The sequence below is a fragment of the Bemisia tabaci genome, chromosome 6, assembly GCF_918797505.1.
Source record: "Bemisia tabaci chromosome 6, PGI_BMITA_v3".
NCBI classification, from domain to species: Eukaryota; Metazoa; Arthropoda; class Insecta; order Hemiptera; family Aleyrodidae; genus Bemisia; species Bemisia tabaci.
The window spans coordinates 22,947,906-22,964,629 of record NC_092798.1 but is presented as its reverse complement, the minus strand read 5'-3'; the positions used below and the strand labels follow the sequence as shown (position 1 = coordinate 22,964,629).

Here is a 16,724-nt window from a genome sequence, read left to right as displayed (position 1 = left end):
TATTCACTTTTCCTAATATCCTTTTTATTTTTCTTTCTTTTTGTTTTATTCTCTGTCAAAATTTCATATGTGATTCATGTGAGAAATTTGAGTAAATATTTCTTTTTTAATTTTTCCGGGAACTAATGTCAACAGCAAAAGCAGTTGGCCCAAATTTTCTGTGAGGACCTATTTAAATCTCGTACGATTTCGTTTTATGAACAAGATGTTTTGCTAACTTGCGTTTTTGAGTTAAAGCTTCATCAGTTTTCTCCAAAATTTTCTCTTGATGAAAATCTAACTGAAGTTGGCAGAAAAGAACTGTGTCTACTTTTTTAAGAACATTCTTGATTTTGATTCACCATTTAATTTTTGGAGCCGTTTAGTAGAATATCTTTGACATCAAACCATTCATCAACAAAGAAGCTCAGTAAAATATTAAAAGGATGTCGGTTTCTTTGATTCATTGAAAATACCGTTTTTCTAAAGCTTTTCGTTTCTTGTGATTTTACCGTACCATCTGAAGGCTTATCGGAGACAGGACGAATTTAGTATTTGCTTCATCATCTTTTATATATACTTGTATAATTTTATTTCCTTTCTTATTTTTTTAACAGTCCAAAATGTTAAGTAATTCTTGTACGTATAATTGAATAAGATATTAATTTTTTTATCTTACTGGTTTTCTTCTTATTTTTACTTTCATTCTTCTTTACTGGGAAGCTCTGCAAGCAAGTGAGTTTGGCGTTCAAAGATTCAGCACAGTTCACAATGTCACAACTAAGTTTTTGAATTTAATACGATTAGTTCTTCTATAATTAGCATTTTCCATTGAATAGCTGGTTTCAGAAATTCATTACTTCATTGAGAGGGGAGTGGGGAGAATCCCCTGAAACAGGAAACACTTAATTCAGCTAAAAATGTTTTTGTTTCTTATTTTTCAGTTCCCAAATGAGCTTTGTAGCCTAAAATATGAAACTTATTGGAACAAATAAGAATTTAGGCCTATCTTTTCCATCCCAAGTGTAAAAAAGGTTTCGGAACAAAAAAAAAATTTAAAGAAGTGTGAGACCCTCAAAGTAACTCAACTGCAACTAAACAGATTTTTCATTTTTTCTTAGTCGGACATTTTTCGAAGCAAGGCATTCAATTGCGTATTCCATCTTCTAACGATAATCATCTTCTAAAAATGAAGAAATCTTGCAATTCTTCTTGTTGCCTTTCTTGCTCTGTGCTTCAAAATTATACATTGTACACTCAATCTTATATTATTTTCTAGAAACAAGATGATAGATGATGAATGGGGCAGGTTTTACCGCTGTGGGTTCATAAAAACAATCGCTAACAGCTTCAATATTCCATTGAATGTTCTCTTTACAAGACCCTTCTGCTTGAAATGTCAGGTCTGTGCTCAATTGCTTCATCATTAATATTTTGGCCCAGGTTAATCCCAATGTACCCAGAAAAAACTGCTTTTCCCTATACTTTGATGAAGAGAAAAATCACTAGGTTCTAAATTACCCTTTTTAAATTCTGATGCCAAAATCAAGTACATTTCCAGCAAATCAATGATCTTGACTTAAACATCTCCGATTTTTGCATTTTTAATGATTTTAATTTTAAATACAACAGCAATTGACTCATTAACAATGTAGCAGCTACTCAAATGAAATTGTAGTGAGAGAAGTTATCAGCAGTAATGCCATAAGGGTGTCGTAGATGTATCTGAACTCCTCCTTTATATCAGTGTTGAAATAATTTAACTGCTATGACTGACCAAGTACATGTCGAACTTACTCACTGCTTTTTTAATGTGTGGACAGTAAAAAGCTAATTCAAGTTGAACTTCTTCATTGGCCAAAGACATTATTGAACAATTTTAAGATGCAGTGTCCTTGGTAACAAAGTTCCTTTCGAGCATCATCAAATTGCCTTTAATTTCACAGGTCCAGATTCCCTACATGAATTCTCAAAGAATAATGCCAAGTTTTTTATTAGGAAGAATAATGTAATTGAATTAAAAAATGCCCTTAGCTTTCATGATCGAATGAGAATTTTTCTTCTTTTAAAAAAAGAAATTGGATACCTTGCGGCTGGCTGTCAATAGTTAATGGAGACATAACATTTAGAAGACACTTTTTTCAGAAGCCTCTGTGTTTTTCATTCGATATTTTTTCGGTGGTCCTAAGACTCTCCTGTGAATTTTTAATCACTTTGAACCATGAGCGCGAATACATTATCTCAAGTGGCTCTATCCATTGACAGATATCGGTTTGCAGTCCTCATTTTTCTGGAAGATAAGAGTGAGTTTATAATAAAATCAGGAAAAAATGTATTTTATTTATATATGTACTACTTCATGGATATCCGAGTCCAAATATAAAACTTTATATCGAAAGTAATTGTCATTTGTCTCATTCCGTTCTAGAAGAGTAGACAGCTTTTTTGACTGACAACATCTTTCATCGGACAGTTTTCAATCTCATTTTTGTAACCAGAAGTACAGCTCATTCTTACCTCTTCTAGAACATTTTTTTTTCTGAAGCACCATAACGTCTCTGAGTGGTAACGATAAATAATTTTTCTTTTAACTGTGCCGAAACTCCAATAGAAGGTGAATGTCATCTCTAATCATTTCTTGTGTTGGCTTTGAAATTGCGGTGTCTAACAGAAAATCTTAAATGTGAAGGTAAGTACACACTATCTCTTTATGTTAAAAATGTAGAAGAATTCACAAAATTTAAATTCTGAGGCGTCAGATCAAACTAGCATCTATCATTTTACTTAAAATTTAAACTTAGAGTAGGTATAAGTTTTTTCTTCAAGATCTCTAAAAATATTTCATATGTTGAGTCCCTTTCCCTTGGATTTTTCCTTGCATTGAATTTCTCAGGTCTGTAGCTACTGATGATGTCTGTACTTACTCTTTTCTTGGTCAAGTTGTAGTAATTTGTTTCCCAAATATATCAAAGTTAGTTTTTAAAATATTGACAAATTGTTGCTTTCTGCTGTAAATAAATGGTATCTCTACTTATGAGGTGGTATTATATCACTAGGCCAGCATAAATGTATTTACCGACACTTATCTTTTTCAGTTGGTGAGAAACAATTGTTTCTTCAACCTTGGAAGATAATTCTTTTGCATAAATTTTCCTAACTTTACTGTTCCTCTTTACTTGCTACCATGAACACTCTTCTGAATTAAGTTGTAATATTTTAGTGAATCTCGTTCTTCAGGTGTGCAAAGCCACATCTCATCCCTCCAAATTTAGCAGTCTTCAGTCAAAGTGAAAATTTAGTAGAACTTGGTAGAACAATTTCGTGTCCCGGATCAATAACAGGTGACTTATTTTTATACCTAAAACTGGCTTTTATCAAGGCACTTGTCAGGGAAACAAGTTGCCAGTGATGGACGCTGTTTTATTTTGATACCTACATTTTCCCATCCCTGTAGGAGGTCAATCGAAAGTGTTAGCAGTGCTCTTTTTAATGAGTGTCAGTTAGCATGATCTATTTGATGAGTTGATGTTTGATATGAAAGGCACTGCACCGTTAATGGTTATCAGTGGAGGGAACTTTTTGTTGTTGTAGGTAATTCGAGTGTTAATGTGCACATTTGGATCGAAGCAGGAGCTTGTCAAGTGGTTTCAAGTTTTGACAGTCTGTTGAACTAGAGTACCTCATCTCTGGTATTTTTTATTTTATTTTTTATTTTTTTTTATTTTTTTTTTTGCAATACTTACCTACGTAATGAACTGAATTTTGTAAGTATTCAAAATCTAGAAGAAACATTTCGAATGTTTGAGAGTCTGTCTATCAGTGTAATGGATATACTCTTTAATTAAGATTATATTTATCTTAAAAACTGAAATAAGATACTTAAATATGCGTTGAACTTCATCTCTTCACACAGAGACTCGTGAAGTACCTAGGGAAATTTCAATCCTCTGAAGACACCACTTTGCCTGACTTAATCACAGTTACGAAGGAGCCGACCGCAAGTTACATTGAGCCCTTGATCGAAATTTTAACCCCCCCCTCCCCTCCCCCCAGATGTTGTACCCCCTCCCCCCTCTTTCTTATGATGCATTTTTCAGGCAATCCTCTCTGACGTAAGGACATGGTATATCTAATTTAAGAATGGCTCTCAATCTTGAGGGCGCTTGGATTCTGGAAATTGATTTTCCGGGGCAAGTTATGGGGAGTAGCGGTCGGCTACTAAAACCGCTGGCGATCGTGCATGATCTTTTTTTTTTCTCACGCAGGTACCCTACCCTCTCTGAGTCAAAGTGTGAATGGTACCTAATAAAGCAAATCGCCTCTTTGCCGTGCTGAAAAAAATTTCGAATGATTCTTCAGGCGTTGCCAAATTTCCCCTGTTAAAATACGATTTTTCCGGGATGAAGGTGAATATTTTTTTTTTTCAATTTTTCGAAAAATTTTCCTCGTAATTTAACCGTATCTAAAAATTTTAAGGTAGGGAAAATTGTCTTAACTATTGTCGAAATTTAATATCTTTTCAAGAGAAATTGGGCAACATTCGAAAGTTCATACGGCGTTCTTCCTTCGCGTAGCAGAACTGCCATGAATCCGATACCCGTATTGGAGTTCGTGATCATGTGGAGATGACAGGTGTTTTTGGCGGAAAAATAAAAATAGAAAAACAAGGCTCCCGACGATACATTCCCCTGCGTGGTTGCCACCGTATCCAGTCCCGCGGGCCTCCCAAAATGCACCCGACCGGGCCTTGAAAATTTCGCAGTTTTTTTTGTGTTTATACGTCCGCAGTGGTTCAATTTCGACTAATTTTTGACTGTTTATTAATCCCAACTTACAGAGTTTTGCGTCATATTGTGGCTGTGATGAATCGTTGACATGGATCATGGACCTGACAGGTTCCTGCCGTCTCGCAAAATGCGCCGGAAAAAATGATGAAGTGAACGCGCGAACTTGCAGTCCTTTATAATGTTGGGATGGACCATTCTCTTCCTTGTTGTTGTTGCCAAGACAGAGGCGCAGTAAGTTACTCTTCATCCTTTAGTACACATTTTTTTTCATCCTTCTGCACAGCAGCAGAACTGTTACCTTAGGGTCCTCTGAGTTGACGTGGAAAACTTACTTAGATTATTTTTTTCCCCCATCATGAAACGTAGGTATTGTATGACACGTAGGTACGACGTCTCGCGCTGAATGTCCGCGATCTCGCTGGAAATTTAGAGAAGCGCGTTTATGAATACCTACTCTACTAAAAAATTCTCCTGCAAATTGTACGTGAAGTAATATTTTAATAGAATAGAGTTGTTTCTTTATATATTTTTTACGATTAAATAGGTTCTTTTTTTCTAAACTTAGCTCTACACCCCACGAATGTTTCCTCAAAGCTACGTCCGCTAAGCTACTTTCGGTTCGTGCATAAGAAATAGTTTCGTGAGTCATTGAAGGAGTTATGTCGGGATATACGCGTGTGTTCACGGAAGGAGGGAAATATGAAATAATCAGGGAGATATTTCATATCGACGGTGAAACTACCAAACCACGTATCTCGTTTGCGGTGTTTAAAAATCTACGCTCGCAATTTATTTTTTTGAAGTAGACCAAATCAATATCAGTCCTTGAAATTTTCACAGAATTTTCTCCACACGAAGAGGAAAAATCACAGAAATTTTCAAGACTGGACGTTTAAAGTAGTTTTTCATTTAAAAAAGTGACAGGAAGTCTGCGACGTCGCAAACCGAGATACGTGGTTCGGTAGTTTCACCGTCGATATATGAATGGTTCCAAGTAAGTTAATAAATTTTCTATAATGAAATTTTTTTTCGCACCCGCCGGAATGTAACCAGGGGGGGATATACCTACTTGCCGCCCGCATGGGCCGCCTGTATTTTGCCGCCCTCTTCTCATTAATTTTGAAACATCAATGAAAACCATCGAGTGAACGTGCCGGAGGGAGAAGGGTGCATAAGACCCGTTCACTCGTGTTGGACACATTTTTTGCGTAAGCCCTGTCAACACTCCTAGCAAAAATTCACGGAACTTTACGTGAAAGTTAAGTTCCGTAAACCTATCTCTATGTGGACAAGACCTCTCATTTATAAGAAATGATCGAACAAATTCTGAAAGAACAAACATAAATGTGGTTTAATCATTTTAACTTCCGCCGCCGCGCCTCGCTGACCGCACTGTGTTTAACGCAATGCGTGAAGTATTTATGCAGTCTCGTAGGCGCAATGCGTTTCACGCCGACCGCTGCTGACCGCACTGTGTTTGACGCAATGCGTGAAGTATTCATGCAGTCTTGTAGGCGCTAATATGTGTTACATGCCGATCGCCGGCCGCGCCGCGCCGAGGGCTTCTCCTTTTCATCTCAAGTCCTCGTCATCATTGCTCTCTGCGTCGCGCCGTTCCAGGCCAAATTGCGTGTTTGGTCCATCTCTTAACTCGACTAATTAAAGGTGCTGTCTCTTGTATTACTGATAGACGACAAAATTAGAAATTACTATACTCAGGAAATGAGAGATTTTGTTGCCTTTTCTCGTTTGAGATTTTTTTCCTGTATCCGATTTTTTTTTTAAACCTACATTTAAAAGAATTGCAAAATTTGCCGCCATGGACCGGGGCCCATGTGGCCACCCCCTAAATCTGGCCCTGGTGTACTTACTTAAAGAGTTGTTTAACAGCTCTTGTAAACAGGAAGTTTAAGAAAATGAAGTCTTATAGGGCTATTTGGTGTCCACTGTTCTGATTTTAGAGGTTTTTGTCTAAAATGCAGTGATGGAGCTAACCCAAAAAAGTTTCTTAAATTTTCCCAAAGTCAATATTGCGCTGTGTTCTGTTTTTCTGAGTACCATGACTGTACATTTTAAGATCATTAAAACGAATTTCACGTCTTAGTAAAATTTCATGTTTTCACGATGTCATTTCGTTTCTCCGATTTTTTTAAAATTATTTTAAGTGTTCAAAGCGTTCAAAGTTTAGTTTGTAAAAAAAAAAAAAAAAAAAAAAAAAAAAAAAAAAAAAAAAAAAAAAAAAAACCACTCTAATACATGCACTTAAATTTCATTGTGCCTCTTTCTGCTTACTTTAAAAAAAATAGTGTAATTCAAGCAGAATAACATGTTAATTCCAATTTTACTTTATGGTAATAAGTCTAAACGCGACCATCAAACATGGTCTGAGTAAAAGTGTCTTTTGGATGGTATTTTTTTGCCATTAAAAAGTAATTTCTTCATGGTGTCACCTGCAGGTACCAAACTTTTATCTCAAGTTTGTATTAGAAATATTTGTCTTCAGTAGTGTTCCTTTGCTTTTTTGTTGGGGTAATTACCTCAAAATAAAGTTTTGTCAGTCTGAATAGACTTTCCTTAAAATAATAAATTGTGGGCAGGTTAAGAGTGAAATTTTAGCGTGGCAAAACTCCAAAAGTACGGATATGCAAATCAGCTACCTATGTTTCTTGAGTGAGAAACATAAATGAGTGGACGTGAGGCTTTTTTTCTCAAAATATGTAGGTACAGGTCCCTGTTTTAAGATCTAGCAGCAAATCTGACTTACTGTACATCTTTTCATGTAATTTCTCTGTGCTTACAGGTCGTGCTCACCTATTAATTTTACTGCATCTGGTCGAGAGGTGTTAAAAGAGCTAACAGAGCCTTGTCGTTATGATTTATGGGAAAGACCCCAACCAGAGAATGGTCCAACCAAGGTCACAACCAGAATTTATGTTTACTTTCTGGGATCTGTGGAGGTTCAACAACTTGTAAGTGTCCAATAATATTTTTTGTTAAATTCGATAATGTAGGCCTTCAGCATGCTACCACTATTAAATATCTAAGTCCCAATCCTCGAGGTTGTGTGACAAGTTCAAATGTTCCCTAGTGACATCGGCTGTTGAATTTGAATTTTAAAAAATGTATGAGTTAGGAAATCCTCATTGTTCTTTTTCCAACATATGTATGCTCAAAAGGCCCTAAAAAAATTGTAGCACTAGAGTTATGTTAAATTCTAAAAATTGTTTATGATAAAACAAAATGCAAAGTAAACTGCAAAATATGCAACAAACAAAACCTAAAATTAAATGAAAATTGTTGTTTAAATTTGCTAAAAATAGAAAGAAAAAACTTGTTTAGGTACAAGGTGTCATTTTACACAAGAAAGAACCAGAAAAGTTTCCTGATTGGTTTATTGTTAAGTTTTCATTCTTTGAAATTTGATAGTTTTTAAATTTGTTTTTTAAATAAGCTAAGCAATGTCGTTACGGTTGTTGTGTCAAATGTGCAGCATCCAGCTTCGTAAATTTTAATTTACTTTCATTGGACTAAAAGTTCATATCACTATTTTTCTTTGCAAAAAAAAAAATGACGACCCTCAAAATGAAGATTTCTCTATGAGTATAGCCCAAAATCTCCAAATTTAAACATTTGCCTCCTGTAATACACTAAGCACTTTTATTTGGAGAATTCATAGCATATTTTTTTTTATAGCACTCCTGAATCTTTTTACATTTCTAAGCATTAATTCGTTTTTTCCTTAGCATTTCACTGCTCATATTCTGATACGTTTTCGATGGTATGACCCAAGATTGATTCACAATGCAACTGCAAGCTTTCAAGGTGAGAATGATCTCAAAAACAGATTGTGGACACCGCACATCTACATTGTCAATGAACATGACTCGCAAGTAATGGGTGTAAATAAAGAAGATACATTAATAACCGTACAACCAGATGGTTATGTCTTGTACTCGAAAAGGTGCAGTATCTAATTTGTAATTAAAATATTATTTTCCTCTTTTATCTCATTAATAGGCAATAAGTTTATTGTGTAAAATATTGTGTATAATAACATTTTATAAGCCTCGCATTGGTCGAAAACGTTACGAAAGCATCAACATAAGAAGCTTTTTGAGTCAGTTATGTAATTTTTTTCTCAGAGATATAAGAGGTATCGCCTAAAACAGGTATTATAGTTTTTTCCCACTGTATTTGCTTATCTTGACGAAAGAAAATTTTAATGAATTGTGTTGTTCAGGAAGTAAAAAATACGCATGTTTATCTATAATGTGTCATTGAAAATTCATGAAGTTTCTTTAAACAATGGAGTAAGTCCAAAGCTAGACTAAATCTGATTTTGTTAAATCTACTTAGGTGTGATAGTTCTCTCTTTTTTGCGTCAATACATGCTCCAACTCATATCTGACCTCCTCATTGGCATGCAAAATAACATGACTTCTCTTTTTTCCCTCCAAGTTTTGAGTTCGACTCTTTATCACATGTTTGAAGTTCAAGCAAAGACTCAGATCATTTTCATGAAAATAATAATATGCGCCCCAGATCAGACTCAACAATTGAGAAGAGTTCTGGAAAAAGGGCCTTCTTCAGTCGAGATATGTTTGCGCCTCCAAGCATCTGGATAAAAAACAACGTAGCCAGGACCTTAGCTATAACCTACTTGTCCGAGGCCCTTCCTCTGAAACCCTTTATATTATTCACTTTTAAAATTTGAAGGCAGTCAGTTTGCATTGAAGTAAATAAGACGGAGATAATCCAAGAAATTGTAAATTTTCAATGTTGAAGACGTGGTTAAATTATTTTTTGCCACCATTGCTTCTTTTTTAATTTGACATCAAGTTTGAGAATAATTCCTTTTTGTTACCAGACTTAAGGTCACTCTCCTTTGCCTGATGGAGTTGCAAAAGTTCCCATTTGATGAGCAGAAGTGTCCACTCATCCTGGAGAGTTGTAAGTACTCTTTAATTATATTTAGGTATTACGTTTTGCATAGGTTGACATCAAATGATAGCCTTACTGTTAGTATTGTTCTGTAGGAATGTATAAGTGTTAGAGACACTATAGCAGGCTGATAAGGACCACTTCTTGAAAAATCAGAGAGTTTTGCCAAACTCTAAAAAATCCGAGAATATGCCCCACTTCGTAAACCTGGTCCTGTTCTAATGACATTTTTAAGTTTGAATTGAATGTGTGATGCAATATCCCCTATAAATTAGGTAAAATAATCAGTGAGAACCCCAATGAAACAATTAATGTTGTTACGGACTCCTTTGATAGCTCAAATCGCTCATTTTGCTTCTTTCCAAGTAGCAAAATAGAATTTTTTTCTAGGAAAAAATATTAAGAAAATTTCTAGAAAAAACAAAGAAAATGAGAGCTATCCAGAAAATAGAAAGGAAAAACATTGCGAGTCAAAAGTCTTACCAAAGAAAATAGATCTATTTCATAGGTCTACTTTCTGTCAACTTCCCATTTAGAAAAAAGATAGAAAATTTATTGATAGTAGAATTATCTTATAGCCAATTTCTTATCGTTTTCTTTTAAGAAAATGCAAGGAAAAATGCATTTTCTTTCTATTTTCTTGTGTCTATTTACTAGATCTACTTTATACATATTTTCTTTCAAGAAAATTGTTATATCTAGAAAGTACACTGAAAAAAAAATTGCTAAAATACGGTAACAAATCACCAGATTAGTTAAATCAACCCGGTGTTCTTAGTCTATTTTGATGAGTTGTCACCTTTTTTCACTATTTCATGTGTTGATTTTAGCAGTTTTTTCTTTCAGTGTAGACATTTTCTTGATGAGCGCCACCTAGAAAGTAGATGACAATGCTACTTGGGATACCTTAAATTGCAAATCTGAAAGCTGCTTGTATCTAAAATATTTTATTTTAGGTATCCGTAATTGCGGAATCTGATATTGTATTATTTGAAAACTTCCTAGTAATTCTATTCGTTTGTGTCCTGAGGGATGTTTCTGTCCATAAAAAATCCGCACAAATATTTTTTTTAGTATCTTAGAGTGAAATTTAATCTTATTCCTCTGGGACAAGCGTTTTCTTTAAGTAGTATTGACCTTATGTGTCTCACACTGATTCTATCGCCAGGGATGTACAATACAACACAGCTAGTGCTTTCGTGGGAGAAGCGATCCCCAGTTGTCGTCAATAGCCATTTGCAGATGACCGAATACAATTTGGTTGCCATGTGGACTAATGTTAGCGATGTTGTCTATTCGATTCCCGAGCAAGCAACATCAGATTTTGACAATATACACCTCTACGGAAAATTTGGTAAGTCTGAATTTAGGATTTTTTGTCTACTTTTACTCGGTCAATTTTTGATTTTTTCCCAAGCAGTAGAAGGTAATGCTAAATTATTTTAAATTTCAAAAATGTCAAAAGTTTTCTGGTCAATAATTAGACTTCATCATTTACATTTTAAATTAGCCAATTTCAATTATTTGCTCACAAACAATACCATAGTTAACGCAGTTCAAATCAGCCGTTGAAATACATAATGCACATAATTCAGGAAGTCAGTAGATTTGAGCTCACAAAGATTTCATCCCTTTTCTGATGCTCTTAAAATCACATGTATTTTATTAAAATCATTGGTTACCTAATTGCAAATCTAAATGGATGGGGTGGTATCTAACAAACTGTTTTTGATTTTTTTCCACAGCCGGCACTTACAGTTCCTTAACCGTATATTTCCAACTTGAACGAGAAGTTGGTCATTATATTATGGATTACTATGTTCCCAGTATTTTATTAGTAGTTGTTTCATGGGTTTCCTTCTGGTTGGATCCAAACGCAGTTCCCGGACGAACTACCTTAGGTAAGTGTGTTTTTTTCATCTAAAGGACTACGTGCAAAACGGGCCATTTGGGGCTCGGGGAGGATACCTCTGAGACTTGCCCTATTCATTCACCTAACAATGCCCCATCTTTTCCCAAAGTTTCAAGCCCCCCAAAAATTTTGGGGAGACGCGGCGGGGGGTCAAAGTTAAAAACCGGCAAAATTTTCGCGAATTTCTTACTCGAAAACCAAGAAGTTTTGGAAAACGCGGTTTAAACTAGCGTATTCAGCGTGACGAGAGCTTTCAGAAAATGTATAACATCATAGGGTTTTGTCAACTTCAGCTCGAGTTATCGCCTCCGAAGCGCCGGAACACTCAAAAAAGACCCCTTATTTTTTCACGTTTGGGCCGATTTAAAAAAAAGCCATTTTTTTATTTTGATGAAAAACTGATATGTTGTTCCTGACTCTCTGTAGCCCCTCTAGCTCTTTACCGCATGTGGGGAAATGTTTTGGTCGCGAGTTATAAGAGCGGAAAGGAGCGAAGGTCGGGAAAATCGGCTATTTTAAACTGCGCGCGCGGCGTTGATCGGAAGGAAAACGTCCCCTCCCACTCAGTTCGGCGAATCACACTCCACTGCCGACCTCGCATTGTTGCCACATGTCTCCTGATCCGTCGCCGCGCGCAGTTTAAAATAGCCGATTTTCCCGACCTTCGCTCCTTTCCGCTCTTATAACTCGCGACCAAAACATTTCCCCAGCATGCGGTAAAGAGCTAGAGGGGCTACAGAGAGTCAGGAACAACATATCAGTTTTTCATCAAAATAAAAAAATGGCTTTTTTTTAAATCGGCCCAAACGTGAAAAAATAAGGGGTCTTTTTTGAGTGTTCCGGCGCTTCGGAGGCGATAACTCGAGCTGAAGTTGACAAAACCCTATGATGTTATACATTTTCTGAAAGCTCTCGTCACGCTGAATACGCTAGTTTAAACCGCGTTTTCCAAAACTTCTTGGTTTTCGAGTAAGAAATTCGCGAAAATTTTGCCGGTTTTTAACTTTGACCCCCCGCCGCGTCTCCCCAAAATTTTTGGGGGGCTTGAAACTTTGGGAAAAGATGGGGCATTGTTAGGTGAATGAATAGGGCAAGTCTCAGAGGTATCCTCCCCGAGCCCCAAATGGCCCGTTTTGCACGTAGTCCTTTTGAATTGTTCTACCAAGAAGAGAAGCATCAGCTGGTGAATGATTGTTCCTCATTGTTTCAAAATCAAGGAAAATAATGAACACACTAAAATCCCCTCATAACTACCTACCTACTTGAAATAGCATCACAAGGTTTGTTATATTATAGACGGTATGAACTTGCACATACTGTGCACCCCTATTAAACATGACATGCCGCTAACTAACAAAATCTCTAGAAGCAAGGGATGTACACCCAAATATGCAAATGCGAAATTGTAGGCTAACTGGTTCAGCTAGTACAGAATTCAAGATGAATACCATTCAAATGAAACTGTTTCTCACTCGACTATCTCCCTCACAATTGCCTTTTTTCTGGCTGTGTTTCGTGGTGTTTAAATGTTTGAAACACTTGAAAGTTTTGTTTTCTCTCTTTACTGTAAAATTCATTACTGCTGTACCACCATACTTCTGATGTTACAGGTGCATTAGTCAGTTGTAAGTAGTTTTCCTCAATATTACAGCATCCAAAATCAATCGTAGAAATTACTACAAATCTTTAAAATTCAAAACCTTCAAACGCTGTGATAAATTTTTTGTGTCTGTCTTCAACATATCTCAAAAACTAACAGCTCTCTCGTGGAAAGTTTTCAAAAACTAGTGTAGAAGAAGTTTCAAAATCTGACAAATAATATTACAGCAATTTATTCGGTTTTTTTAAAAAATTTCTTTACCTTATAGTTGTAAAGAAAGTTTTCTGTTAACTATTCAATATTAACTTTATCTGTTCATTGCAGGTACAAGCACAATGTTGACTTTTATAACACTTTCGAGAAATACTGGAAGCTCTTTACCAAAAGTCTCCTACATCAAAGCAACTGAAATTTGGTTCCTAGTTTGCACAGGGTTTATTTTTGGCTCTTTGGTTGAGTTTGCTTTTGTCAATACTATTTGGAGAAGGAGGTAAGTAGTAATTCATTGGTACTTGGAAAATGATCTATAGAACAACTTCATAAATAAACAAATTAATTAAATAATTTCCTTTTCATCAGAAACCTCAAAAGAACTTGCATATTTTTTTGGAAATTTAGGGGATAGCGTTTCCATGCAGCTTGTTTTTCAATGAAAACACAAAATTGAAATTTGTGAATAGAAGAAATCCCTAAATCATAGACTACAAATGAGGGGAGTGCTTGGTATCAAACGTCTTTATATATATATAAAGTCGCTTTACAACGCACTTCGGCGTTCTACGACACCCAAACACCACATATGCCTGTCTTCCCAGAGGTTATTGGGCAACTGACACCGCAACATCTCTTCGTCAACGCCCTGCCGCCAACCCTTTACGGGACGCCCCCGTCGCCTCTTCCCAGGTGGTAACCAATCCAAAACTTGTTTAGGCAACCTCTCCTCCGACATTCTTTGCACATGTCCATACCAGCATAACTGCCTGGACATGACGTCGTGCACGATATCTTTCTCAACCTTCATCACCTGGCGAATTCTCTCATTACGGACACGGTCCCGTCTCGGAATCAAACGTCTTTAAGAATCTAAATATCTACAATCATTCTTGCACTGTCAATAATGAGTCACTTAAATTGCAAGGAGGAGGGGGGGAGGGGTTTGTCTCAGGATCTGTTGTACCGTGTAGTTTTTGGCACAAGAAGAATGATGAGTATGTTAAAAACCTTCAAGATATCATTCATATCTGCCGGAGAATAACGTCTCCTTTTGTGTCCACTTACAAACCTGGCAAGTCATGCCGTGTAAGCAAGGTAGCGGCAGTGCTAAGCTTGAGACTGCATACTTCATTCTCAAATCTCATGCTGATCACTAACGCAGCATCGCATATTCTTCTACGTGAGCATGCAGCTTAAACCGCTTTCAGGGATATTCTGTAGTAATGTAAGCTCAGGTTACTCAGTAATTTTAATTACTACATATATCCAAAAAATTAACTTATTGGATATATATCTAATATTGTTCATTCTGTGAGTGTAATTTTCCTTTTTTTAGATGTCAGTGTCGAACACATTGAAAAATTTCTTATAGCGCTTATCAAGAAACGTTTTACCTCTTATTAATACAGGTTCACATGACTCAATCCACGTCTTTAAATGGTTTATCTTGTAATACTCATTTATAATTTTTTCTCTTAAATTCAATAATTCTGTTTTTTGTTTAGGAACAATATTGAACTGAAAAAAGTAACAAGTAAACATATTTTGAAATCAACACTGACTCCTCAGCAAAAAAGACGACTTAGTATGCACGACTCCCACTCGGGATCCCTTCCATCAATGATAAATGGAATCAATAAGCAATATGCAATGGAAAAGGTAAGTCATCTTTTTACTCACTATCTTTCAAGAAAGGGTGCCTTGAAAAGTATTAACCTCTTAAGGTACTTTAATGGAAAACTGAAAGCATTACTTACGTTTTAAACCATTTATAATATCTTTTTCAGAGAAAAATATGGCTGTTAATTGAGAGCTCAATTCGGAAATAATGTACCTGTATTATCAACATTATACTGCACTCTCTTTACTTTTATAAAATTGTATGAATCACGAAGCTTTACAAATTGTAAGCCACCTTTGTTTTCCTAACATTCGAGTTCAAAATTTGGAATCTAATACAATTTTTTGGCCTAGTTTTCCCCAGTTGATGCTCAGCTCTTTTCTATCATCCTGTAACGTACAGTTTGGGCCACATTTTTCGTGTTTTTTCTTCCTAGCTATTGATATGTTCGTACCCCTTTCCAACAAAGTAGTGTTTGCCCATTTGGGCATGTTTAATGCATTTTCGTTTGCCAAAATATTCTGTAAAAAATTGTACCATGGATTTTTTCAGACTTGTTAGAAATTTTCCTCCGGATGATCATGAAAGTTGAATACATAAATATCTCCTCAAGCAATTGTTTGCTATGTTCAATCATTTGCCCTTGAATTTCTGTGTTATTTTTATTTATTGATTTATTTTTTGAGACGATCCGTCGAAGTGTTTTTAAAATGGAAAAAAGATTTTCCCATCATTTTGTTTAATCAATCAATTTTGTCTCTTTTCAGAAAATGAAGAGTGAGACAAATCTCAATTCTCTGAATGCCTTCAGTCACGACCCATTTCCGTCCTCACTGTCCAGAAGTACCATTAACATTCAAGTCACTTCTTGCGATGGTGAACCGCATGCTGCCAAGACATTTTTCACAATGACTCCTCAAGAAATCGCTCAATGGATTGATCGAAGAAGTCGCCTATTTTTTCCTCTCGCATTTCTAGTTTTTAATTGCCTATACTGGACATTTGTTTGGATGTAAAGTCAGATCAATAAAAGCAACACCACACCAAAGTCATTTTCATATTATTAACCCTCCTTCTTATGTCTGATGAATGTCAAAGTAACTAGAGTCAATGTTAAAGTAACTAGAGTCCATGCCAAATGAGTTGATCATCTTCTAGAGAGAAACAGGAGGACCATTCTCTTGATTCCTGGATTTATCTTCAATCCTTAAATGATGTTAATTGGCAATTTTTCTATCACACCCTGAAAATCTGTCAAATTTTTTCATGTGAACTCTTTCCTGAAATATAATTTGACTACAAATGTTAATAGCATGAGCTCTTTTAAATTTTGGCTTTGTATAGCTTGTACTTAAGTCTGAGAAAAAGTTGCATTTTCAAAATCCTTTTTACTCATCAGAGTAGTCTGTTAGAAAGTCAATGACGGCTTGCAAGCTAAAATTATGTATTAGAAAAGCGCAACGAGTAGTTTGTATTATCGTTTGTTCCATGAATGAATTTGATTTTTCAAATTTCCATTTTCATCCATCTGATAATTGATACTACACAGTAGCAAATGTTGAGATCCATTTTTCAAGAGGTTTTTTTCAAAACTAACTGTGGGGGGGGGGGGGGCAGGGAGAAGGATATTTCAATTATTACTCATTAAGTGTGCAATACAATGGGATGTGC

The 16,724-nt window shown here is 35.8% G+C and overlaps 1 protein-coding gene across 3 annotated transcripts; it reads left to right on the top strand.

Moving 5' to 3' along the window:
* Positions 1–43: 43 nt before the first annotated feature.
* On the top strand, positions 44–16,101 carry LOC109043036 (pH-sensitive chloride channel 2). 3 transcript variants are annotated; one of them, XM_019060068.2, is made up of 10 exons: positions 44–2,668; positions 4,817–4,997; positions 7,567–7,735; positions 8,510–8,727; positions 9,634–9,716; positions 10,876–11,061; positions 11,453–11,608; positions 13,544–13,709; positions 14,938–15,091; positions 15,821–16,101. In XM_019060068.2, the coding sequence occupies exons 2-10, from the start codon at positions 4,945–4,947 to the stop codon at positions 16,067–16,069; spliced, it is 1,434 nt and encodes a 477-aa protein (XP_018915613.1). In that variant the 5' UTR covers positions 44–2,668; positions 4,817–4,944; the 3' UTR covers positions 16,070–16,101. The 3 variants fall into 3 exon arrangements, with proteins under 3 accessions (XP_018915613.1, XP_018915620.1, XP_072157267.1); XM_019060075.2 differs by lacking the exon at positions 44–2,668 and adding an exon at positions 2,750–3,320; XM_072301166.1 differs by lacking the exon at positions 44–2,668 and adding an exon at positions 3,650–3,668.
* The last annotated feature ends 623 nt before the right edge of the window (positions 16,102–16,724 follow it).

Excerpts from the sequence above, each read along its gene's own strand:
- LOC109043036 (XM_019060068.2), top strand. The coding sequence starts at position 4,945 with ATGTTGGGATGGACCATTCTCTTCCTTGTTGTTGTTGCCAAGACAGAG. Across the intron at positions 11,062-11,452 it reads ACACCTCTACGGAAAATTTG|CCGGCACTTACAGTTCCTTA; the intron begins GTAAGTCTGAAT and ends TTTTTTCCACAG. Across the intron at positions 13,710-14,937 it reads AATACTATTTGGAGAAGGAG|GAACAATATTGAACTGAAAA; the intron begins GTAAGTAGTAAT and ends TTTTTTGTTTAG.